This window comes from Peromyscus maniculatus, chromosome 12 (genome assembly GCF_049852395.1).
Source record: "Peromyscus maniculatus bairdii isolate BWxNUB_F1_BW_parent chromosome 12, HU_Pman_BW_mat_3.1, whole genome shotgun sequence".
Lineage (NCBI taxonomy): Eukaryota > Metazoa > Chordata > Mammalia > Rodentia > Cricetidae > Peromyscus > Peromyscus maniculatus.
The window spans coordinates 6,823,556-6,841,852 of record NC_134863.1 but is presented as its reverse complement, the minus strand read 5'-3'; the positions used below and the strand labels follow the sequence as shown (position 1 = coordinate 6,841,852).

Sequence of the window (18,297 nt, the reverse complement as noted above, 5' to 3'; positions counted from 1 at the left end):
TAATCTTTGCCTACATTTGCCATTAGGAAAAACAGTCCAGTAGTCGCTTAACTAAGTCTAATCACATGTACTGATGCCATGCACTTTTATCCATGTCAAGTAAAGATGCTTGGGTGGGTAAATGGTACCATGAACTGACAGTTATTTTTCTGTCCCTCTAGTTACACCTGAACATCAAGTTGCAACACCATCTTCAACTGATGTACAGAAGTCCCCCAGTTCTTTGACAAAGGTAAACAGTTTCTTTATGAAAGAGTGAAAAGCTGCTTTAATGATTCTTCCCTTAGGTTTTGGTGGCTCTCACACTTGAAAAATAAAGTTGGTTAGGTTATCATGGGTGTTAAATAGTATATTTAGGAAGAAGGGGAAACAGAATTTGACCAGATTAGTGATTGCATAGAACACCCACACATGCTTATGTCAGGTATTGATTTTGAGTCAAGGGGACAGGATGTCTTTGGGAGCATGGTGTTCCGCTTTTGACAAAAGTATGTAAATTTCACTTGGAAGTTGATAGGCATATCATCCATGTAGACTTGAATGTTCACGTAAGGGTCCCCCCCTTTTATGACTTCTAGAGCCTCTGGTTTAGGTTAAATTTGATTGTTCCCCAAAGATCAATGTTGTGGAAGCTTCATATGCCCCAGTATAGGGTGTCCAGTTGCTCAGAACTCTAAGTCATGGGATGCACGTACATTATTAGAGTGCCTCATAAAAGGGCATAGTAGTAATATAGTAATCATAATAATCAGTAGAATACAGGAACTTAGATATTTTTGTACCACTCTAGAAATCACAACAGAGATGGGGCTATTTTTTTCTCAACACAGAAACACCAACTCATCCTAAGCCTATGAGGTCTTAAATAAGGGCGATTACAATTCTGAATACCTTAAATATCCTAAAACTATGGCATGTAGGACTGGGTCTCATACAACCCAGACTTGCCTCACACTGCTGGTCTCCTGCGTTTCTACCACCCAAGTGCGGGAGCTACAGGTGTAGACCAGTATGCCTGACTCAAACACATGGAAGTGCACGTTATCCTCGGGGACCACGAAACCCTCGGCCTCGACTGGGGTGCGTGCGTGCGTGCGTGCGTGCGTGCGTGCGTGCGTACACGCGCGCGCTCGCGTGTGTAAGGGGGTCCTACCCAACTCATGGACACACCCTTCCCTAAGATCCTGGCCTCGAGAGGAGGCCGGACGGGGCCTGTTTGGGGCCCTCCTTGAAGAGAGGGGGACATTTTCCAGTCAGAATTCACGTCCTCTTCCAACACCCCCGCCCCCGGCCAGCCCCGGGGCCATCTGGGGTCAACAAAACGGTATCTCCCCTTCCGGAAGCCCCTGCCAACACCATGTGCAGACCGGAGTCCTCAAGTCAACCTCGCCCCCGCTCAGCTGCCGCCAGGAGAGAGGAGAGGCACCACGCAGCCAGCCACGCTTCCAGCTTGTGAAAAACTGCAGGAAGCCTGGGCTCGGGTGGGCGCGGCCCTCCCGGGGCACCCGAGCTACGGTCTGCGCAAGCGCAGAGGGCGGCCGTGCAGGGAGGCGCCGGAGAGCCACCGGGCCGCGGGGTTTCTCTGCCCGGGAAAGTCAAAGGCGGAGCCCGGGGCGTTTGCTCGCGAGGCGCGCAGCCGGACGGACGCGGGCAGCGGAGAGAAACCTGTTGTGGCGATGGGGAGACCCCAGCCCTGCCACGTCAGCCCCTGCTGTGTCCGAAAACCCCGGCCTCGCTCTCCTCACGCCCTGCCCGGTTCCTGGACGCTAAGGTCTTTTTTCTAAGATGCCGCCGCTGGCATCCTGGACTGTGGGCCCGGGAGAGAGAGGGACTCCCGAGGCATCAGCACAAGGCGTGGCCTTGCGAATCGGACGCCCTGGACCAGGCAGGGAATATGCAGTCTCCGGGAGACCCGTGGGAAGCTGAGGCCGCCTTTGAACTAGCGCCCTCGAAAGCAAACCCCGGCGGCGGGCGCGGGAGAACCAGGCGTCGGCGGCGGCGTCGGCGGCGGCGGCGGCGGCGTCGGCGGCAGTTTTTGGGGAGAGCAAAAGAGCACGTGGTGTTGGCTTTTATGTGGCGGCACGATGTTATTCATTAAGCGGCACTGTTACCGAGCGAGAAAAGGTTCGAGGCACCACGAAACCCACTCTCAGAGTTTATTAGGGAAGGAGGGACAGAAGAGAATGTGCTTGGACCTATGGAAGATCTGTGGGGACAGGGGGAGGAGAAGAAGGGGACAGGAGGCTGTGACTAGCTTTCGGTTTTTTTTTTTTTTTTTTTTGGTTTTTTCCGAGACAGGGTTTCTCTGTGTAGCTTTGCGCCTTTCCTGGAACTCACTTGGTAGCCCAGGCTGGCCTCGAACTCACAGAGATCCGCCTGCCTCTGCCTCCCGAGTGCTGGGATTAAAGGTGTGCGCCACCACCGCCCGGCCCCTGTGACTAGCTTTTTATGGATTCCCCTGCCCGAGGGCATATGTAGCTATGCCACGTATGCGCATAGATTGCCTGATGCAGCGCATGGATTACATAGGCCATAAAGCCTTGGAATGACTAATCATTTTGGCAGTACATGCTCGGTCATGTAGGGGGGGGGAGTGGCCACTGACCAGGAATTCCAACCCATGGGCCACAGAGGGACTCTACAAAGGAAGCTGGTGGTATGACAACCTGAGCTCTGAGCTTCAAGCCTCCTGTCTGGAAAAACTGGGAGTTCTTGGCTCTGTGACTTTTGGCAAACTTATCCTTTCTGTGTCTACATTGCCTTCCTCAATAAAGTAGCAATAACAATATTTACTTAATTGCCTTAAAATATTAAAAGATATTAATCTGTCCTGGCACATAATAAGTGCTCAATAAAGGTTAATTCTTGTTTCAAACAAACAAACAAATCATACTAACCAGATATAGAGTTGCTCTGTCATGTCGTGATATACCTTAGCTGACCATCAGTGGAGGCTAAACACATAGGGATACCTGATGTGGCCTCTAGTCAGCAAAAGTGAAAAACAGACTAGTGTTTGTCACAAAAGAGACGTCCTGAGATATTCTGTCAGTATCATATGACATACTAATCCAGAATCTTCCACCCAAGGGCTTGGCAATCCTTGGTGTAATAATGCCCAGCAAACACGTGAGCCAAAGTGTTGTACAAACAGAACTCACCATAATCTGAGTCTCAAAGTGTTTTCTTTACTGTGTTTTGCAGATGGAACCTGGGAAAGACAGATGGGGTGGTATGTATTCCAGTCACTGAAGACATGTTTTAGATGTGAATTGTGTGAATACTGGTTGTCTTTTGTCTAGTGTACCACAGTAAGCAAAAACACATTCATCAATTGACAGTTGGGAGTTTGATTTAGAAAAAAAAGTGATACCTCAAGTAAGAAATCATAGTCATGTGTCTACAGTTGCTACGTCTAGCTGTGACCTCCTTAGTTTGGGATTTTGTGCACCAGGCTGTTTAAACTTATTTTATCTAGACAGATGTCCATGTCATTGAACCCAATTTTCAGGAAAACTGTTGTGAAAAAGATATTAAGGACCTGAGCCCCCATGCCAGCTGGCCATAAGACAACTGTGGAGGGTCTAGCACAGGCTCCATTCTTGTTCTGGGAGACTTTTTTTAAAAACTGTATTTTGTTTACTCCATCTATGTTGATTGAGTAAACAAAATACATTTTTTTTAGGAGTGGGGGATGAGAACATAGGGAAATGGGAGGGTCAAGCTGGAACAGGGACAGAGTGGGAGGGCAGGGAGGAAGATACCATGATAGATGAGGACATCATGGAAACAGGAAGAGGCAGGGTGCTGGGGAGACTCTCAGGAGTCCACAAGGTTAACCCCCACCTTGTTCTGCTGGCAGTGGTCCAGAGGGTGCCTGGACCGGTCTACTCTAGTGACCAGCCTAGCAAATAACCTAGCTGTCATCATAGAGCCTCTGTCCAGTGGCTGATGGAGGCAGATACAGAGACCCACGGCCAGGCACCAGGCTGAGCTCCGGGAATCCAATTGATGAGAGAGAGGAGAGATACTGTAGGTGAGCGACATTGTGATCATGATGAGAGGACGTGCAGAGATAATGGACCACAGTAGTGGGAACACATGAACTGTGGATTGGTGGCTGTGGAGCTCCCATGGGACTGGACTAGGCCCTCTGGACATGGAAGACAGTTGTTTGGCTCAAACTGTTTGGGGGGCACCCAGGCAGTGGGATCGGGATCTGTCCCTGGTGCATGGGCAGGCTTCTGGGAATCCGGTGCCTGTGGTGTGACACCTTGCACAGCCTTGGTGCAGTGGGAAGGGGCTTGGACCTGCCTAGGCTCAGTGTGCTGGGCTCTGCTGACTCCCCATGGGAGACCTTGATTTGGGGGATGCGGGGTGGCTTGGGAAAGAGGGTTGGGGATGGGAGAAGGGAGGAGGGGGGTCTGTGGATAGCATGAGGAGTGAGTAGAAAATTTCTTAATAAAGAAAAATAAAATTAAAAAAAATGTAACTGGAAATGAGCCAGCTGGTTTATATTAAAATTGTAAATTCCTTGAGAAAAAAATAGTATTCATGATTTACCTATAACAATGTGTTTAAAGCTCACCACAGCCATATGTAGTGGGTTGATATGTGTTTTCCTAAGCAGATGAACACACCAATGCCCAGAATAAGTTATGAGGATCTTCACACATGCAGTGCAACGACTACATTTAATACCCTGCCTGCACACATTTAGCAAGTGTGGAAGAAAACAGCCCATGTTGTGGTGTAGATCACAGATTCTTTGCTTACCACTACGTTGAGATAGGATGGATGTGTGCTAGACTTCGTGGGCTCCTTCCAGTAAAACCTGAAAAACTTTAAGGTGTTTAACAATATCAGTATGGACACAAAAAGCAACACAATTTAGGCACAGTGTCCACTAAGAACTCTAGTCTCCACCTGGATGTTGATCTGTGATGTCGGACTTTTTGGACAACATAGTGTTTTGTTTTTGTTTTTTGTTTTTTGTTTTTGAGACAGGATCTCACTGTATCCATGGCTCTCCTGGAACTAGCTACATATATACCCTTCTGACTTGGATATCACACAGTTCTGCCTGCCTGTGACTTCAGAGAACTGTTATACAAGGAGTTCACTACCACACTCAGTGAGACTATATATTTAAAAATGGGGTGCACTCTATTATGCTCCAGGAGTTTTCTTCTCAGTGGTGATTGGTCCTCATGTTTTCAGTGTGACCACTCATATATGTGTGTATACACACACACACACACACACACACACACACACACATATATATTCAGCAGTGAACAGTATATGGCTCAGTAACATCATTTCAAAAGTATTTTATGCACAGTGTGTTTACATTTTCAGTACTTTGTTATATGGCAGTTTGTATTAAGAAAAGCTAGTATGCTAATATGGACTGGAGCTTGTGGCCCAGTTGCCTCAGTGCATGATTAGCATAACCACGCGCAGTTTGCTAATTAAACCCAGAGTTTGACTCCTAATTCTGCTCAAAATGTGCCCAGGATGTCTCAATCTTATTAGTCCTTGTCCTTGAGAAGTGGAAGAAAGAGAGACATAAGTTCATTCTTTGCTGTAGAAATTTCAGGCTAGACTAGAACACAGATCTGTTCTGGAAAAATTAAACGGCAATATAGAGAAGATAGGACTTGGGTGAGAAAGGCATGAACAGGTATAGTGCATTCTCGATGCTCCTGTAGTCATTACCCCTATCTTAGCCAGAATTAATAAAGGCTGTACACATGGTCAATGAGGATGTCACCTAGAAAATGACGTGTACAGGCGGCACTGTTTATTATATTACCAATGCACCTGGCTACTGTTCTTGTCAATTCGTGATGAGGACATATCCAGGCCTGGCTAGTGGAAGGGAAGTTCCTACTCATCCCAACCATCATGTGACAACTTGGCTCTGAGTGACTTTGAATCTGAGCATCTCTAGAAAATATGGAAGCTTTGCTTACCTCTCAATGTGGTCCACTATCTAGAGAATCACTAACTGATAGGCACTAGGCAGGTTGAAAATATTGGAGGAAGATCATATATTTCTGCTAAGCTAGGGCCCTTCTATAGTTTCTCATGTAAACAGTGAAGGTAAACAGTGAAAATAAATACATTCTTTACCGTTGGTTGCATGAGTAACCAACACAACCTCATGCTACCTGGATTCACTCAAATGTAGCTGACTGTTCTGACAATAACAAATACCACAGAGTAATTCGGTAGTATATGTACATTTATTTGAGGTCAAGCTGTGTGTGTGTGTGTGTGTGTGTGTGTGTGTGTGTGTGTGTGTGTGTACATGCATGTATGCATGCATGTGTGTGTATGTGGATGGATATATATATATGTATGTATGTATGTTTATTCATATGTTTTGCACTGAGAAGTTTCACAGTATATAGCACCCTAATAAACACTACTCAGAAAGGAGGGAGTTTATAAAGTTTACCATATTTATGGAACTCCAAGAGAGACATGGACACTGTTTATCAGGTAAAAGCAAACTTAACACAGTCATGTTGCTCTTCTTTTAACAACACCACATTGACATGAATTTAGACTTGCCTACACCACCAATGCAGTGCATGCTGGAGTGTGCAGTGCACTCAGTGATCCTCCTGAAACACCACCGTGACTCTGATGATGGTGCCTGGAGAATGGGCATGCCATGGAGTGTACTAAAACACACTGGTTTCCTCTATTTTCTGCCATGGAACTGACATAACTGTCTCTGCTGTTAATGCATTCCCAGAATACAATCTATTGGAAAAGAACCATCAACAGCAGCACATGGTTGCTCCTGAGAAGACTGAAATACCGCAAGTCCAGGCAGACACTTCTGGCCATGTACCATCTACTGAAAGCGAAGGTACTGTTGAAATGCATTAATCTCATTGGATGACATATGGTAGTTGTGGATCATCATTGTATGATAGGAGGGAAAGGTGATGATATTACCATAGTTTCCTGTGTAGATAATGTTGACTTGCATAGTTCCTCAGCTGAAATTCAACCACACGATTTAAGAATGTAATGTAAATTCACCTTTTGCAAACATTGAGTAACAAGAAACAGAAGAAAGGTGAACTCAATCTTGTCTCTGTCACTGTCCCTTCACCTGGTGTAGGCAGGAACAGGTGAGGCAACCTCTCTGTTACTTTCTCCCACATACCGGTGATGTAGATGAACTGAATGTAAACAAGCTCAAGATTGGCATGGTCATTGTCAAAATTGTCAAGAGTGAACACAAAATTTGAAACAGATAACAGCATTTCTAGTCTGACCAAAGGGGAGTGGGTCTCTGGAGTAGTGTGTCACACCCTATGCTTATGGGAAAAACAGAGGCAAGGTCATGGAAGGAGGTTTCTGTGTTCTTCCTTTTCAAAGGCATCATGGTAGCCTTGTCAGGGGTAATATTCTTGGGTTCATCTCTGTCATTTGAAGGCAGTCTTTCAACACTTAGCGCTTATCCCCATTTACCACTACCAAGTGTCCAAGCCTGTCATTGTACTTAGTAGCTCTCCATGGAATTTGTGCATAAGGTTCTTTCCCAGTTTGTGTGATAAAATACTATGACCCAAACATGCCAAAGAAGGAGTGCTTGTTTTCCCATGATACCATGAGTATGTTGTGCATATTTGCTGAGCAACCATAGATACAGGAGCCTGAGGCAGAGGTCCAGTGCAACAGAAATAGAGAAAAGGAGTGTTTCTTTATGCTCAGCTCACCTTCTCCTTCTACAGTCATGGATCTCAGTCCAGGAGTAATGTACTAACAGCTGAACCATTTGCTACCTCAGTTAACCTTGTCAAGATAATGCCATAGAGGCATCACCAGAGCCCTGACCTATCAGTTGACTCCTGAGATTTGCCATCATAATGCCCACAAACAGTTTGGGGTTCCAGTCTATGATAAAGCCAGTCTCTCTGGTGAGAGACAACTTGCCCCTGTGCATTCAAATGTGTGTATAAATTTCTTACCAAGTGGTCCTGGTGATACTGAATGAGCAGATCCTGTCCCTGGGTCCCCTGGGACATTTGTAGTAGTGCTTTCTTGGTCTTCTGTTGATCATTTAGTCCATCTTCAAAGGACAACCAAAGATTAGACAGCTAAATAGCTAGCAGGCTTCTGTTGTACGGCCTCATTGCAACACTGGCAATGTCCTGACAAGTAAAGACCTCATATATGTCTTTAGCTTTTACCAGTCTATGTTCCTTGACTTTAAGTGCCATGCTAGGTGATTTCAGTCAAGGGAGATTTCAGGCTGATATCTATCATGGAACCTTTGACTTAATGGATGAGAAAGGGTCTGCCCTTTGGTTGATCTTTGGTGCTTTTAGAGACATCCTTGCTTCAGCCTCCAATATGCAGAGACTGTGTTTGTGAGTTTTCCTAAAATATTGCCCATGTTCCTCATAATACAGGTTATACACCCGAGGGGGTCAGCTCTCCAGACACCTGCAGGAGGTGCCTGTCCCCTGTGCTGTCACTACTCGAGTCTCTCACTCTTGGCATGTCTGACCTGTCTCTTCTTTCCTGGGGACATGAGTTTATGCTCTAAGGAGTCTCTCTTCTCTATGTGGCTTTACTTTTTCTACTTCAGTAGGCTCACAGCCCAGGCCCATCAGAACTATGTCTGCGTCCCTTGGATTCTCTCAGTCTGCAGTTTTTTTTTTAACTTCCTATTGTGCACTATATCTGTAGGTTCAATGCATACTGTCCTCTTCTGACCTGTGTGTGACAGAGAGACAAGATTCTCCTCTAGCCCCCCCGACTTTCATCTCCGTTCTTGTTACCTCTTGCCACCCTCTCCCTCGCTCCAGCCACTTCCCTTTCATTATTGCCATGTTTCTTGGTCTGGAAAACCTTGGAGGCCTATGTGGTCCATTTTTCCAGTTACTTTATTGGTTATTTTGTGTACTGGAACACGTTGTCCAGGCAATGTGGACTAATTCCCACACATGTTCTCATCTTGTCCTGGGTGTTCCAGGTCTTTCTGTAATCATTTATTGTCTCACAAAGCTCATGAGATTGAAAAGATCAGTGGAGAGAACAGAAAAGAACCTTTTTCAGAAAAATATGTCTGGAAAGTCAGTTGACTCTCTAGAAAGGGTGTGGATCAGACCTTTATTACATGTATATAGATAAAAGTCTCCTGATGGCCAGCTGAGGTTGATGAGAGTAGCAGCTATCCTGTGTTCAAATCATCTCAGAGACTGATTGAACTCTGTGATTTTTATCATAAGGTTAGTTTTCTGTGGTTCTTGAGTGTGTAGCAGTAAAAGCACATGTGGTAAAGACTGAGATCAATAATTTGAGCCTGGAACCTTCATGGTTGACTGAGAGAACCAGGTGCAGAAGGGTCACTTCTGCTGGATGCACTGCCAGCTGTTGAGCATCCCAAATATAATAAATGTAAAAAGAAATTTTTTGAAAGATTTATTTAATCCTTACATGATACAACTATTCTTTCACACTGCTTAAGATTCAGATTTCCTAGAAAGGAAAATATATCTGTTCCTCATTTCTCTCCAGACCTGTACGGGGCCTTAATTTGTCTTCCGGGAAGACAGTCCAGCGACAACCCAACCATATTTTCCATTAGATTTAGTTGCCATGGAAGAATCCTCTTGTACACTGTAAAGATTTGTCACTTGAATTGATTTAATAAAAGGCTAATTGGCCAGTAGCCAGGCAGGGCGACCAAACTGAGAATGCAGGGAAGAGGAAGGGCAGAGTCAGGAGTCCCCAGCGAGACCCAGAGGAAGCAAGATGAGAATACTGTAGGGATAAAAGGTACCACACCACGTGGCTAACTATAGATAAGATATGGGTTAATATAAGTGAAAGATCAAGTTATTAATAAGCCTAAGCTACCGGCCAAGCATTTGTAAATACTATAAAGCCTCGGACGCAATTATTTCAAAAACAACTGCTGAATGTTTAGGTGTTGCTGAGGGGACAGAAAAGTCTGATGATATTTAGACCCATGTACTAAATCCATGCAGTTTTATCCACATCAAGCAAAGATGCCCTGTAATAATACTAAGTCCTGTGAGCTGAGAGTCGCTTCCTTTCCCCTAGTGTCCCCTGAACCTACCACCAGTGCGGCCTCACCCCACTACGAGCAACACCGACCAGTGAAGACTGTGAGGGTAAGAGGGCCTTTCCTTTCTCTGAGGTAGAAAGGTTACTTCGGTGGTCCCCTTGTGCTTCAGTGGGTATCACATTTCATTCATTAAACTGATCTGAGTCATCATGGATATTAGAGAGCTTATTTAGGAAGAGGAGGGAATGGAACTGTACCAACTTGGTCCTGATCAAGACAGCATACATCACAATGTGGCACAACTTTGTGTCCTGCTGTATGAGTGATCCCACCAAGGTGGGGGCCTCTAGTTTACACCAGTCCTCATGGTTGAAAGATCCTCTGAACATCCTCAAGCTGGACACACTAAGCTTCCAACAATATACTCAAGTTATTTGTAAACCATAGTCTAGAAACAAAATATACCTTAGTGAAACATAAAAGTTTTTATAGATGGTATGTGATGTAAGTTTTGCAACCCTCTATAGGCCAGATAGGTTTACCTGATCTGCCATTGAATAAGAAAAAGTATGCCCAGTACTAGTTTGTATCACAAAGGACAGAGTCCCAGATCTCTGTGACATCATCGAATAATGTACCCATTAATATAGTCTCTTTGTTACTACTCTTCTCTGTCCTGATTTCAGTCACACGATGTTAGTGGGCAAAACAGCTTTGTAGACATTGCTCAGCATGATCATGACATTAAATATTTTCTTTCCTATTGATTGCAGGCGAAGACCAAAAAACATAGATGTGGTATGTATTGTGGGATCATTTTCCTAAGACACACCTGAGGTAGGAATTGTGAAAACACTGGTTGTATTTTGTGTGATACACCACTGTGATGTAACATATTAATGATTTGAGAATTGTTGTGTTAAATTTTTTTTCTTAGTTTCTTTTAAAGGCAAGGGCCACAGCAAGTAAGTAATCATGGATATTTCTATGGTTCTTGTGTTCAATAGTAATCCTTTGTTATTTGAGGGTATTGTACTTCGATTCTTGTTTAAATCTGTTTTCCCCCCAAAAGTAGGATGCCTTTTTCACAACCCAATTTCCAGTTACAGATGTGTACATTGAAAATCAGAATACAAGGTAACTACAAAAATGTATTCAAACCTCATCTCAGATATGCAGGGTCAGTTACATGCTTGTGTTCCTTCATAAATGAGTTAACTAGAACTCAAGAGGTAGTGATGAGGCTCCTTAGCTGTACATCTTAAGAGCCACTTCTTACCTCATCAAGGGCACAGTAATCCCCGTGGAGAGCTCTGTCCTCTTACATCTGTCTGCAGTAAGGCAGATCGATAGGGATCCCAAACACTGCAGTGACGGCTGTGGTGGTTGGAAGTCCTAGGAAATGTCACTCAGCATGCAACAGACAGTCACTGCTTTGAATGGTAGAGGAGCACAGTGCTCCTTTTAAGATGACAGAGTCTCACAATTAAATAAAATATACAGAGGAGTAGGATGGATATTTCTAAAATGGCTTTCTCTGGGATCTGGAGAATAGCATGAACAGAGTAGACAACAGAAGCATAGGCCCAAAGAGGAACACAGTTTAAGTACATGTGCACTGAGAACTGCAGTCACCACCTGGAGGTTGATGTGTTCTACCTCATTCTCTGAGAATATATTGCTTTTGGGGGCGGGTTTCAGGGACTCACAGTTTGTCCTTATCTATACTGGAACTACCTACTTATGTACCATACTGGCCTAGAAATCACAGAGCTTCACCTCCTCTGCCTACAGAGAACTGTTATGAAAGCAGTGCACTCCATATCCAGTGGGAATACATCTTTAAAGGTTGGGTACACTCTGCTCCATGTGTTTTTCCTCTCAGGGTTGGTCAGTGCCTGTGATTTGAAGGTGAGCACTCATTAGGTACATGTATTCAGCAAGGAAACACACACACTGTCACACTGCCATGAATTTAGGACTTGCCTACACCACCAATGCGGTGCATGCTGGAGTGTGCAGTGCACTCAGTGATGCTCCTGAAACACCACTGTGACTCTGATGATGGTGCCTGGAGAATGGGCATGCCATGGAGTGTACTAAAACAGACTTGTTTCCTCTATTTTCTGCCATGAAACTGACATAACTGTCTCTACTGTTAATGCATGCCAGTTTCCAGAATTAAAAGAAGACTCTTTGGGAAAGGGAAGATTTCCCCCAAGGATGCTGAAGTACCGGAAGTCCAGGCAGACACTTCCGGCCATGTACCATCTACTGAAAGAGAAGGTACTGTTGAAATGCACTAATCTCATTAGGTGACATATGGTAGTTGTGGATCATCATTGTATGATAGGAGGGAAAGGTGATGATATTACCATAGTTTCCTGTGTAGATAATGTTGACTTGCATAGTTCCTCAGCTGAAATTCAACCACACGATTTAAGAATGTAATGTAAATTCACCTTTTGCAAACATTGAGTAACAAGAAACAGAGGAAAGGTGAACTCAATCTTGTCTCTGTCACTGTCCCTTCACCTGGTGTAGGCAGGAACAGGTGAGGCAACCTCTCTGTTACTTTCTCCCACATACCGGTGATGTAGATGAACTGAATGTAAACAAGCTCAAGATTGGCATGGTCATTGTCAAAATTGTCAAGAGTGAACACAAAATTTGAAACAGATAACAGCATTTCTAGTCTGACCAAAGGGGAGTGGGTCTCTGGAGTAGTGTGTCACACCCTATGCTTATGGGAAAAACAGAGGCAAGGTCATGGAAGGAGGTTTCTGTGTTCTTCCTTTTCAAAGGCATCATGGTAGCCTTGTCAGGGGTAATATTCTTGGGTTCATCTCTGTCATTTGAAGGCAGTCTTTCAACACTTAGAGCTTATCCCCATTTACCACTACCAAGTGTCCAAGCCTGTCATTGTACTTAGTAGCTCTCCATGGAATTTGTGCATAAGGTTCTTTCCCAGTTTGTGTGATAAAATACTATGACCCAAACATGCCAAAGAAGGAGTGCTTGTTTTCCCATGATACCATGAGTATGGTGTGCATATTTGCTGAGCAACCATAGATACAGGAGCCTGAGGCAGAGGTCCAGTGCAACAGAAATAGAGAAAAGGAGTGTTTCTTTATGCTCAGCTCACCTTCTCCTTCTACAGTCATGGATCTCAGTCCAGGAGTAATGTACTAACAGCTGAACCATTTGCTACCTCAGTTAACCTTGTCAAGATAATGCCATAGAGGCATCACCAGAGCCCTGACCTATCAGTTGACTCCTGAGATTTGCCATCATAATGCCCACAAACAGTTTGGGGTTCCAGTCTATGATAAAGCCAGTCTCTCTGGTGAGAGACAACTTGCCCCTGTGCATTCAAATGTGTGTATAAATTTCTTACCAAGTGGTCCTGGTGATACTGAATGAGCAGATCCTGTCCCTGGGTCCCCTGGGACATTTGTAGTAGTGCTTTCTTGGTCTTCTGTTGATCATTTAGTCCATCTTCAAAGGACAACCAAAGATTAGACAGCTAAATAGCTAGCAGGCTTCTGTTGTACGGCCTCATTGCAACACTGGCAATGTCCTGACAAGTAAAGACCTCATATATGTCTTTAGCTTTTACCAGTCTATGTTCCTTGACTTTAAGTGCCATGCTAGGTGATTTCAGTCAAGGGAGATTTCAGGCTGATATCTATCATGGAACCTTTGACTTAATGGATGAGAAAGGGTCTGCCCTTTGGTTGATCTTTGGTGCTTTTAGAGACATCCTTGCTTCAGCCTCCAATATGCAGAGACTGTGTTTGTGAGTTTTCCTAAAATATTGCCCATGTTCCTCATAATACAGGTTATACACCCGAGGGGGTCAGCTCTCCAGACACCTGCAGGAGGTGCCTGTCCCCTGTGCTGTCACTACTCGAGTCTCTCACTCTTGGCATGTCTGACCTGTCTCTTCTTTCCTGGGGACATGAGTTTATGCTCTAAGGAGTCTCTCTTCTCTATGTGGCTTTACTTTTTCTACTTCAGTAGGCTCACAGCCCAGGCCCATCAGAACTATGTCTGCGTCCCTTGGATTCTCTCAGTCTGCAGTTTTTTTTTTAACTTCCTATTGTGCACTATATCTGTAGGTTCAATGCATACTGTCCTCTTCTGACCTGTGTGTGACAGAGAGACAAGATTCTCCTCTAGCCCCCCCGACTTTCATCTCCGTTCTTGTTACCTCTTGCCACCCTCTCCCTCGCTCCAGCCACTTCCCTTTCATTATTGCCATGTTTCTTGGTCTGGAAAACCTTGGAGGCCTATGTGGTCCATTTTTCCAGTTACTTTATTGGTTATTTTGTGTACTGGAACACGTTGTCCAGGCAATGTGGACTAATTCCCACACATGTTCTCATCTTGTCCTGGGTGTTCCAGGTCTTTCTGTAATCATTTATTGTCTCACAAAGCTCATGAGATTGAAAAGATCAGTGGAGAGAACAGAAAAGAACCTTTTTCAGAAAAATATGTCTGGAAAGTCAGTTGACTCTCTAGAAAGGGTGTGGATCAGACCTTTATTACATGTATATAGATAAAAGTCTCCTGATGGCCAGCTGAGGTTGATGAGAGTAGCAGCTATCCTGTGTTCAAATCATCTCAGAGACTGATTGAACTCTGTGATTTTTATCATAAGGTTAGTTTTCTGTGGTTCTTGAGTGTGTAGCAGTAAAAGCACATGTGGTAAAGACTGAGATCAATAATTTGAGCCTGGAACCTTCATGGTTGACTGAGAGAACCAGGTGCAGAAGGGTCACTTCTGCTGGATGCACTGCCAGCTGTTGAGCATCCCAAATATAATAAATGTAAAAAGAAATTTTTTGAAAGATTTATTTAATCCTTACATGATACAACTATTCTTTCACACTGCTTAAGATTCAGATTTCCTAGAAAGGAAAATATATCTGTTCCTCATTTCTCTCCAGACCTGTACGGGGCCTTAATTTGTCTTCCGGGAAGACAGTCCAGCGACAACCCAACCATATTTTCCATTAGATTTAGTTGCCATGGAAGAATCCTCTTGTACACTGTAAAGATTTGTCACTTGAATTGATTTAATAAAAGGCTAATTGGCCAGTAGCCAGGCAGGGCGACCAAACTGAGAATGCAGGGAAGAGGAAGGGCAGAGTCAGGAGTCCCCAGCGAGACCCAGAGGAAGCAAGATGAGAATACTGTAGGGATAAAAGGTACCACACCACGTGGCTAACTATAGATAAGATATGGGTTAATATAAGTGAAAGATCAAGTTATTAATAAGCCTAAGCTACCGGCCAAGCATTTGTAAATACTATAAAGCCTCGGACGCAATTATTTCAAAAACAACTGCTGAATGTTTAGGTGTTGCTGAGGGGACAGAAAAGTCTGATGATATTTAGACCCATGTACTAAATCCATGCAGTTTTATCCACATCAAGCAAAGATGCCCTGTAATAATACTAAGTCCTGTGAGCTGAGAGTCGCTTCCTTTCCCCTAGTGTCCCCTGAACCTACCACCAGTGCGGCCTCACCCCACTACGAGCAACACCGACCAGTGAAGACTGTGAGGGTAAGAGGGCCTTTCCTTTCTCTGAGGTAGAAAGGTTACTTCGGTGGTCCCCTTGTGCTTCAGTGGGTATCACATTTCATTCATTAAACTGATCTGAGTCATCATGGATATTAGAGAGCTTATTTAGGAAGAGGAGGGAATGGAACTGTACCAACTTGGTCCTGATCAAGACAGCATACATCACAATGTGGCACAACTTTGTGTCCTGCTGTATGAGTGATCCCACCAAGGTGGGGGCCTCTAGTTTACACCAGTCCTCATGGTTGAAAGATCCTCTGAACATCCTCAAGCTGGACACACTAAGCTTCCAACAATATACTCAAGTTATTTGTAAACCATAGTCTAGAAACAAAATATACCTTAGTGAAACATAAAAGTTTTTATAGATGGTATGTGATGTAAGTTTTGCAACCCTCTATAGGCCAGATAGGTTTACCTGATCTGCCATTGAATAAGAAAAAGTATGCCCAGTACTAGTTTGTATCACAAAGGACAGAGTCCCAGATCTCTGTGACATCATCGAATAATGTACCCATTAATATAGTCTCTTTGTTACTACTCTTCTCTGTCCTGATTTCAGTCACACGATGTTAGTGGGCAAAACAGCTTTGTAGACATTGCTCAGCATGATCATGACATTAAATATTTTCTTTCCTATTGATTGCAGGCGAAGACCAAAAAACATAGATGTGGTATGTATTGTGGGATCATTTTCCTAAGACACACCTGAGGTAGGAATTGTGAAAACACTGGTTGTATTTTGTGTGATACACCACTGTGATGTAACATATTAATGATTTGAGAATTGTTGTGTTAAATTTTTTTTCTTAGTTTCTTTTAAAGGCAAGGGCCACAGCAAGTAAGTAATCATGGATATTTCTATGGTTCTTGTGTTCAATAGTAATCCTTTGTTATTTGAGGGTATTGTACTTCGATTCTTGTTTAAATCTGTTTTCCCCCCAAAAGTAGGATGCCTTTTTCACAACCCAATTTCCAGTTACAGATGTGTACATTGAAAATCAGAATACAAGGTAACTACAAAAATGTATTCAAACCTCATCTCAGATATGCAGGGTCAGTTACATGCTTGTGTTCCTTCATAAATGAGTTAACTAGAACTCAAGAGGTAGTGATGAGGCTCCTTAGCTGTACATCTTAAGAGCCACTTCTTACCTCATCAAGGGCACAGTAATCCCCGTGGAGAGCTCTGTCCTCTTACATCTGTCTGCAGTAAGGCAGATCGATAGGGATCCCAAACACTGCAGTGACGGCTGTGGTGGTTGGAAGTCCTAGGAAATGTCACTCAGCATGCAACAGACAGTCACTGCTTTGAATGGTAGAGGAGCACAGTGCTCCTTTTAAGATGACAGAGTCTCACAATTAAATAAAATATACAGAGGAGTAGGATGGATATTTCTAAAATGGGTTTCTCTGGGATCTGGAGAATAGCATGAACAGAGTAGACAACAGAAGCATAGGCCCAAAGAGGAACACAATTTAAGTACATGTGCACTGAGAACTGCAGTCACCACCTGGAGGTTGATGTGTTCTACCTCATTCTCTGAGAATATATTGCTTTTGGGGGCGGGTTTCAGGGACTCACAGTTTGTCCTTATCTATACTGGAACTACCTACTTATGTACCATACTGGCCTAGAAATCACAGAGCTTCACCTCCTCTGCCTACAGAGAACTGTTATGAAAGCAGTGCACTCCATATCCAGTGGGAATACATCTTTAAAGGTTGGGTACACTCTGCTCCATGTGTTTTTCCTCTCAGGGTTGGTCAGTGCCTGTGATTTGAAGGTGAGCACTCATTAGGTACATGTATTCAGCAAGGAAACACACACACTGTCACACTGCCATGAATTTAGGACTTGCCTACACCACCAATGCGGTGCATGCTGGAGTGTGCAGTGCACTCAGTGATGCTCCTGAAACACCACTGTGACTCTGATGATGGTGCCTGGAGAATGGGCATGCCATGGAGTGTACTAAAACAGACTTGTTTCCTCTATTTTCTGCCATGAAACTGACATAACTGTCTCTACTGTTAATGCATGCCAGTTTCCAGAATTAAAAGAAGACTCTTTGGGAAACGGAAGATTTCCCCCAAGGATGCTGAAGTACCGGAAGTCCAGGCAGACACTTCCGGCCATGTACCATCTACTGAAAGAGAAGGTACTGTTGAAATGCACTAATCTCATTAGGTGACATATGGTAGTTGTGGATCATCATTGTATGATAGGAGGGAAAGGTGATGATATTACCATAGTTTCCTGTGTAGATAATGTTGACTTGCATAGTTCCTCAGCTGAAATTCAACCACACGATTTAAGAATGTAATGTAAATTCACCTTTTGCAAACATTGAGTAACAAGAAACAGAGGAAAGGTGAACTCAATCTTGTCTCTGTCACTGTCCCTTCACCTGGTGTAGGCAGGAACAGGTGAGGCAACCTCTCTGTTACTTTCTCCCACATACCGGTGATGTAGATGAACTGAATGTAAACAAGCTCAAGATTGGCATGGTCATTGTCAAAATTGTCAAGAGTGAGCACAAAATTTGAAACAGATAACAGTATTTCTAGTCTGACCAAAGGGGAGTGGGTCTCTGGAGTAGTGTGTCACACCCTATGCTTATGGGAAAGAACAGAGGCA

General features: G+C 44.0%; 2 protein-coding genes across 2 annotated transcripts in view; one reads left to right on the top strand and one right to left on the bottom strand.

Annotated features, from left to right (window-relative positions):
- LOC121821659 (immunoglobulin lambda-1 light chain-like) overlaps positions 1–18,297 on the bottom strand; it is a 755,041-nt gene that overhangs the window by 321,438 nt on the left and 415,306 nt on the right. The window lies entirely within an intron of this gene.
- The window catches only part of LOC143268055 (uncharacterized), a 99,790-nt gene continuing 83,431 nt past the window's right edge, over positions 1,939–18,297 (top strand). Inside the window, exons 1-3 of the mRNA XM_076548522.1 lie at positions 1,939–2,124; positions 3,205–3,232; positions 6,770–6,886. Coding sequence (XP_076404637.1) covers positions 3,205–3,232; positions 6,770–6,886 — 145 coding nt within the window. The 5' untranslated portion in view covers positions 1,939–2,124. The remainder of the gene's footprint in view (positions 2,125–3,204; positions 3,233–6,769; positions 6,887–18,297) is intronic.